Source organism: Magallana gigas, chromosome 4 (assembly GCF_963853765.1).
Source record: "Magallana gigas chromosome 4, xbMagGiga1.1, whole genome shotgun sequence".
NCBI lineage: Eukaryota > Metazoa > Mollusca > Bivalvia > Ostreida > Ostreidae > Magallana > Magallana gigas.
Window position 1 is genome coordinate 23200867 of NC_088856.1, and position 8942 is coordinate 23209808.

Sequence of the window (8942 nt, forward strand, 5' to 3'; positions counted from 1 at the left end):
ACAAAATTTATACAATAGCAGTTATTTAGCAAAGCGATCACCAAAATTAAGAGAAAAAAACAATGCTTTGTGATTTTGACTCTTTCATGAAACCAAAGATTTTTTGAAAAATAATGTTTTCCATTGTGCATAAATATAATGCGACATAGGTCTACGGGATATCCGTTTTTAATTGTACTAGTATAATTATAGAAAACGCGTCGTATCCTCATTTTTTATTTAGACCATATATTGATTTCGACTAGTGCAGATTTAGACCAGGCCATTTAAATCCTTGACCTATAATCCTTGGACATGGCTGTGTTTAGATTTCAGTGCAATGCATCAGTGGTCACATATCAAAACATTTACTATTGCTGCAATCAGACACTCTACCCGCGAACAATGGAAACGTGATTCTGGAAAAATGTGGGTTATTTAAGGTCAGAGTTATTTCGAAAGAGTGAATTTTAGGAGGTAAATTGTTTTCCCAGGAAGACTGAAAATGGAGTATCATATCCGATGGATTTTAAGTACTTTGTTTATTATTTGTAAGTATAAAAGTATTTGTTCACCATAGTATGCACCCGATCGCCTAAGTTGAGGTTAATAAACTTTCAGGTTTATCGTAGGTCTTTACGTAGAACTTTAGGGCTTTAAATAGATATGTGTGGAACAATGTAGAGAAACAAATTCAAATGTCATTATTTTTAGCAAAAATTATGACTTTTAATGCAATTAAAGCCAGTTTTAACACTTGTAATTAGACAATATTAAAGACAGTTTATGTTCGTATTAATTACAATGATGGATATTGTTATTTTACACAGAAATAATGTAAAGATCATGATTTACATCATTATTTACAAAACAGTGATACAAGAAGTTTATTTTTTCTAACCAAATGTCTTCAAGTTGTCACTTCTGCTGTTACAAGAAGAATATAATAGTTTTGTTTTTTACTTGAATCGTTTTGCGTTCTGTAGTGCTGATGTACTTTCATAAATAATCTATCAAACCCCACAATGTATAGTTTTTAATTTCTAGTTTATCCCAGGTGGTATTCATTGTAGGTTGATGAACACATTTACCTTTAGAATACATACATTTCCTTGAACAAAAGAGCTTTGAATCTATAAATTATCAAAGATATACAGAAAATTGATACGTCAATTCAAAGCTGTATTGAACATTCCTTTCCATTGGATTCTCTCGCTTGCTCTAAATATACAACATGCTAATAAAATGAAGATATAATAGATATTATCTTCTTGCAAGTTAGGCAAAATTTATGTATGACAAATTATTTTGACATTTGTGATTTCAGTTTACTGTATACTGGGCAATGAAGCAGAATATAGATACCGAAGAAGAACAACATCCTACAGCATGTAAGAATAGCGTTCGTTGTCATATAAACAGTATTTTTTCGGTTTGCCTTACTGTTTCATCTATAAGGAATCTAGTGACAACTCTTAGGGATCTATAGCATATATTAAAAATGTTACCCACCTACGACTTATAGCAAGGCCAAGGTTAAGGGTTTTTTAGTGACAATCAGAAAATTCCAAAATTATGCTCAGTCATATCGTAAGTTGCTCTTTTTTTAGCTACGGTGACGTATACATTTATTGGTATACGCATGAATACTGTTTCATGCTGACACTGAGGACTAAATTTTTCGTCGTCTTCTTTAATCGGCAAAAGCATATACTTAATTGAGCATTTTAAAACAATACAAACTGTATCGAGTAGCCTTCGTAGGCTATTGCACTGCCTTTATACAGCCTTCGTAGTTCTTAAGACCATTGAAGAACATCGTAGATCTTGCAACACTGCGAATGTCTTAGGTCTCAAGAATTACTTAAAGCGTCCGACCAGTTACTGTGAACCTCCAATTAGTTAATGACATGCAGTGTTCCTCAACTAAATACATGTACAGTGTACATTTTATAAGAATGCAATGCAAATGATTAAGTTGATAATAAAATGTAGGAAATAGTGCAATAAACGAATAAACACATTAATAACAAAAAGTTATGTATGGTGATAATTTATGGAAAAATAAAATGTTCCAAATTAAGTTTGTTGCTGGTGGTTTTCAATTTACTGTGGTTTTATAAAATTTATTAGTATTTCGTAAGAGCCCCCTTAATACAGTAACATTTACATTTACACATTTTGTTTTATTGAAGGGAACCCTGGATGATTGCAATGATAGTAGTGAGCTGCCTATCAATAATAGCTGTACCTGTGGTAATCATGATCTGTATTAAGTGTGGCTGCTGCAAAGTCCAGCAACGGGCACCTCATACACAAAGTACGTATTAGTATATTGGCTTCGATCACAACTGTAAATTTCTTTCTAAATACACGAAACACATTCTAAGGCCTTTATATAATAATATCGAAACATTTTCATTGCAAGATGAGACTTTTATCTTGTTTTTTAGTTATTCAAAATGGTGGACAACAGATGTATCCTCCCCCTCCTCCTTATGGATACAGTAACCCGGCTGACAGCTCAGGAAATCCTGGGAACCAGTTTAATTATGCAGGGACACAGGGGTTCTCTCAACCCATGCAAAATAACTATGGCTCTCCAATGGAAACATATAATACAGACGGAAAGTATTAATATGCTTGCATGTTAATACACAAGTGGTGTAAAGTCAATGTCAAATTTTAAATAATGAAAAGGTTTTGTTTTTGTTTTGTATGTATATTTTTAACACTGATGCCACAGTGATTTGTTTTCTCGCATATTGTCTTTGTTCAACCTTCTTTATTTTTGAAGGGGGTTATTGTGTAGATTCTTTAATCAATTTAATTATATTTTCAATGGTTTTGTATGGCAAAATAAAAAAAATTAAGGATATCATTTTAGTTACTATGTATGATTACAATTACATGTAATTCTATTAAGGATAGTATTCCCCAGCGTCAAAAGTATATATCTTTTAAGAGTTTTCTAGTTGAAGTAAGAAGAAAGATTCACCACACACAATCACACTATATTGAACGCCCCCATTGTAACACACTTTTCCGACGAGTTTAGCTCTACTTGATCTATTAAATCTTTGAATTTAGTTAAAACAACGAAGGTTGAAAAATGCTATTTGATTATTTTTAGTTATGAATAATGAACTCTTAGCCGGATAATTAAGCAATTATATACTTTCTTGACAGCGTTCTATCATATTGAATAGATCAAGTTTGTCAAAACTGCACCTGAGGCGAGTGAAAAATATGCCACCTTTTTAATGGCATGATTATTTGGCACACGCTTACATTTTACACGCAATGAGCTGATAGAAGGAATAGTTGGTCACAGAAATAATTGGACCATTTCTTTATTTTCTTAATAATTCACTGCATATTTTACTTAGTTGAGAAAAATCCAATAAACAATAATACACATAATACAATACACGCATTAGACGGTGAAAATAGAAGATAAGAATTGTAACACGTCTTACAAATGCATATCACTTGATACAACTTCCTGCATAAGAATGCTGAAATTTGAAATAACCTATGTGCATTTTACTGATCAGATATGACGATGTGTAAAATGTACCTTCTCAAATGTACTTTGAGACTCGGAGTAAATGATGTAAGGTAAGACGAATGATCAAATTTTGATAGGAAACTGACTACTATTTATGAAGTGAACAAATTTTGAAACATATGAGTGTATATTTATATAATTATGAACGATTTTTAAAATGGCATTAAACTGTTCTTCATTATTGAAGTATAATTTTTAGACTATACGCATCTAATGTATCCTTAATTGATTTGTTTTCATGACATCTGAAATGGACGTTCAAACATTTTTGAACATGTACTTAGAAAACCAAAAATCATTTATAGTGATTAGACTGAATTTTAATCGCTTGAGTATTTGCCCGTTTCAAAGTTATTGTAAACGGTTCATTTCTTATATTTGCAAACAAGATAAAGAGATTTACACCACAAATAAAAACTTATATTTATTTCAGATAATTTTCTAACTAAAATATCATTTCCTTATTGTTTCAATTGTTTGTCATGCGTTGCATTCGAAAAATTGTTTCATTGTTTTAAATTTACATGAAAGAATATGAACAACCCGCTTGCTACATAAAAGAAGGCAAAAATAACGTTTGGTCTAGAACAAATTGATGTAATCAAGTGGACAGCAATAAACTCAACAAAGCAAAGGTGATAAATTGTTTTGCTGGTGATTGTTGAATTAAAAGCAGGTCGATTTTAAAAAGATTGTATTATGCATACGGAAGTATTTTCAAATATTTCCGGATTCCAACCTTTTATTTCAATCAATGTAAAAACACATTTCGCCAAATGTTAGTACGTTTCGTATGGTGTGTTAAAACTGTTTTTTTTTCATAACATTTATTAGTTTCTTTGTTCCTTATTTGCTTCTAAATCTAGAAGATTTACAATGCGAAAAAGACATTGTTTTGTGATGTGTTCATGTTGATTAGTCGGGAGGGTAATCAGGGTACGAAGATTTAGTTTTATTTTGTTTTTCAAAAGGGTTATATAAATTGTAATAGATTCAAAAGGTCAATTGATCATACCCGCTTGCTACAGGTAAGTACCAATCATATGTGGTAAACGTAATAAGAAGTACATGCATATAAACTAAACCTGTTAACATACAATTACATGTAACTGATACAGTGTTCAGTATTAGTATTGCTTTCTTATTTTAAGGCTGTAGTTTATTTGTTGAAATTCATACACAAACTATTTTTAGTATTTATTTCATTTGATTATTATTTTTATGAATAAGGTTGAATTGATATGAACAAATGAATCTATTTTCTGGCGCATTAAAGGATCAATTAAATTGGCTTACCGCTATGCATAAATGTAAATATACATAAAGATGATTTAAAAGACTATTTTTTTTCAACCATTAATTATGACTACATGTAACAATGATATACCAAACTATACGCGCTCTAGAATTTTCGGTTGCAAAGATGAGCCCTTTAATATGTTATCCTTTAAAAAGACAGGACACATTTTCATGTGTATATTTCCTGAAATAAAATGAACAGGAAATTAAATATAAAAGCGACAAAACATTTACCTAACAAGGAATGTTGAAATTTAATAAGACAGTTCAGTTTATATACAACTGTTCTTATATAATAAGGTCCATTCAGTTTCGTTTTTCTTTTCACTGAAGATTTCAATACGTCATTGTGACTTTTTCATGTAAAACATAAATTATATAAAGATATAAAGTGTACATATTCTCGTTTCACGTGAAACGGCATACTTTTTTATTGTTACAAAATAGCACATCAGTTGAAAAGTTATGAACAACACAAGGTCGTATTACAAACCTCTTAAAAATTACACCAATGTTCTGAAATTGCTTACATATAGTTGAGTACACAAATTGTTAACCAGAGATAGCGGTGAGCATATCCTTGTAACGCAAGTGTGTACTGTAGGATTTGTTTTTTGAAAGTGACATGATTTGTTATTTTTTTAGACACCTTAACCCCTTCTTTGATTTATTTAGAACAAAATCAATATTGGATAGACATACTTTTTCTTATATTTTTAAAGTATTACAAAATACCCGTTTATACCTTAGGTAAAGGAAAACATATGTGTCGGTCTCAAATTTGTTACTTAAAGAAAAAACAAAAAAGAGGGGTGGGGGGGGGGGGTTTCCATAATGTTAGAATTTTTTCGAAAACAAAACAAACTGAAATGTTCTGTTTAAAATAATATTTTAATTCTTAATGACTTGACACATATTGATTATTAATGCAATTTATTCAATGTGCATATACATATACACTTTTGTTAGTTATTACAAAATAATAGCATGTTTTACAATGCAATACTAACGATACAAGATCTTACAATTAGCTGACTCTATTTAACGATTCTATTAATGATTTTGCATCTCTATCACCAGCATCTGTTTGATTTTAACAATATTTTATTATGTAAAAAAAATATCACATAATAGGATTGGGCAGCAGGCAATCTGCCTATTTGAGCCCTCTCCTTTAACAGTCAATTTGACAAACATTGATGGTACAATGTAACAATAGATTATAGTAGAGAAAAATAAAGGAAAAAATAAAATAAAAATAAGTGGAATCAAAATGCTTGGTACCGGGTATTATTTATGTACAAAATAAAAAATAGTTGTAGAAAGCTAGCAGTTCAGCTGTTTGAGTGACACTGTGAATAATGCATTAAAACTTAAATCTTTTGGTAGCTAATATATAATCATGTACAATCTTAAATATAGCAACATTTTCGTTATAAGGCAAACTACTGTCCCCATATAACAATAAGTCCAGAGAGATGGGGGTATCTAAGTGTAAATTACTTATTGACTGCATAAAAACTTGCCTCTGTGCATCATAATGTGGACAGACAAAAAAATAATGATAAGCATTTTCAGATACATAACCACACATATTACAAATAGAATTTTCACACAAAAAATGATTGAATAGGTCAGCATTTAAATTGCTTGCATTATTTCTTATCTGACAATGTATAATATTTGCTTTTCTGTTTCCAAAGTCATAAAGTTTGTTTGGCTTTCTAAAGAATATGTTTTTTTATGGCTGTTTTGAATGAAGACTCAGTTGGTAAAGTTCTAATGTGAAGAGGTAATTCGTTCCATAATTTTATAGATGAAGGTAGAAAGCTGTTCATAAAGGCAGTTGTTTTTATCTGGGGTATAACAAATTTAAAATCATCTTGGTGTCTTAGTGAGTAATTATTTTGCGGTGTACATGGCATAAGTAAATCCTGTAGATATTTGGGAGCAAGACCATGGACCATTTTATAAAATAATGTGAGTTTATGAACCAGCATCTGTTTAACGTCAGCCTGTAGGTCCTGAATATGCCGCTCTATTATCAATGGAACTAATAAAAACCCTCCTTATGTTTAAGAAGATAAATACTTTTCCACGATCACCAGAAGAGTAAGCGTACAGGAAGTTCTAGCAACTATTAAAGTAGGCAAGCTAAACTTCGAAGTTAAAAAAAATATTGTTTGGGGACCTGGATACAATTCAACCTAATCAATATTTTCAGTGATATAACAGATGTGGTTAGCGTTGCATCTGCGTGAGAAATTATATTTTAAAACTTTTGGCAATACGTATACGTATATGCACATGGAGTTACTGTTTGAAAGAAATGTATATCAAGATCTTGGTTTTAGAGCAATGAAACAGCATATGCAACTCATTGCCAACGTTCGTATTTCACCATGCCGCAATTGTAATCAGGATGTGGGAATTGTCGGTGCACTGCATTGATCTGTGATAAAAATCAATAGGCATTACAGAAACACTGTTCATATCCAGGTTTAGACAAGGTAAGCAAAACTGTAAAATATACTTCCAAAAGTCAAATGAATATCTTTAACATTTTTTTTATGATTTACTATTATAAATTAAAGCAGTTTGAATTGATAATAGTTCGTGCTTTTTAAATAAGCTAATTTAATCGATAAACGTTTTACAAAATTAACACGTAGTCATATATTTCTATAGATTCTGAATCAGTTTTCATTTTTTATCTAGAAACTAATGAATTTTTTTATTCATGTAAATAACATGAATTCAATACAAACATATGATTTTTGACAGCATTAAAAAAGGCAAATTTACGCCTCGATGCATTTCTATGTATACTTTGTCTGAAACCGAAAGTAAGCATAATACAGAAGTTAAAGCTGACATGAATTCATAAAAGCATTTGGTCGCCATATTAGTTTCGATCGCTCCTCTACTGCCACTGGGGTATATATACCGGTTGAAAAAGTTACGGTCGGTTGCTTTCCGATCGAGGCATTCACGTTGCACGTAACTTCTAAATGCATGAACTACACATTGTAGTAAAATGTAGTAATAAAGAATAAAGAAAACAACAAGCAATGAAATACAAAATATTTATATTCTTTGAAAGGCTATCCAAGGTATCCGTATTATTTTGCACAGACAGTGCTGCCTTACTTCGCATGCACATCGAACACGTGTGTCGTTCATACAGAGTGCATAACGTCTGCATCTTCTTGAAAACCCCGGCGACACTACATCCAACACAGTAGCTAAATGATAGTAAATCCAAGAAAGTAACAACGTTTCCATCCGTTCCTACAAAAACTCCCCGTTTATAAAATCCATGCGATAATTGACATTGCTCGATCTGCGACAGTGTGTGGTTTGCGCATGTGCGATGTTATAACATACACAGGAAAACGGTCTACAATTATCGAGGAATTTTGGAAGTATCTGCGCCTGGATTTCAGTCGGTCTTGTTTCGTCGTTTATTGGATATATCTTGCCAGTGAAGTGGTTGTCATATTATTTTTGTTCAAACGCGTTTTTACAAGTCTTTTCGTCCAAGGTAACGTGTTTGGGTGCATGAAATTCCTGAATGCGGTGAAGCATGACGAGGGCTCTCGGCCTTATATAGGGGTGTGTAGCGATGAGCAGAACAATAGAAATCGACAACTAATATGGCGGTAGTCGGAGAGAAAAGGGAAATAATGCGTATCTATGAATTCATGTCAGCAAATAAAAATCTATTATACCTTTTCAGTGATTTTGATCTGAAAAAATGAAAACTCCTTCTGTAATATAATCGGAAACGCAACAAAATTTGAACACTTTGATTCAGATTTATAACAATTTTTATGAGCAGGCTCACAGCAAAAAAAACTGTGCAGTTGCAGTTGCAATTTTCATATGCATTTATTTCAGAATGAGTGTACAACTTATTTTATATGACGGTCGTTTGTAGTGTTGAATACATTGTATTTTGCTGTATTAGCTTATGATGTACGACTCAGTACATGTATCTCGAAAATGCTTCATTTTGTAAATTGGCATGACATGTCGAACGTACTACCTCGTAATTTCGTCTTACGGTATATCTCGTACATGTACCTGGAAG

The 8942-nt window shown here is 31.6% G+C and overlaps 1 protein-coding gene across 2 annotated transcripts in view; it reads left to right on the plus strand.

Moving 5' to 3' along the window:
* Positions 1 to 281: 281 nt before the first annotated feature.
* The window catches only part of LOC136269788 (uncharacterized), a 47073-nt gene continuing 38412 nt past the window's right edge, over positions 282 to 8942 (plus strand). Inside the window, exons 1-4 of one of the 2 annotated variants that reach the window (XM_066081673.1) lie at positions 304 to 530; positions 1307 to 1370; positions 2175 to 2299; positions 2433 to 3751. In XM_066081673.1, coding sequence (XP_065937745.1) covers positions 485 to 530; positions 1307 to 1370; positions 2175 to 2299; positions 2433 to 2617 — 420 coding nt within the window. In that variant the 5' untranslated portion in view covers positions 304 to 484 and the 3' untranslated portion in view covers positions 2618 to 3751. Of the gene's footprint in view, positions 531 to 1306; positions 1371 to 2174; positions 2300 to 2432; positions 3752 to 8942 lie in introns of those variants that run through there. The other variant, XM_066081674.1, reaches the window with a different exon arrangement.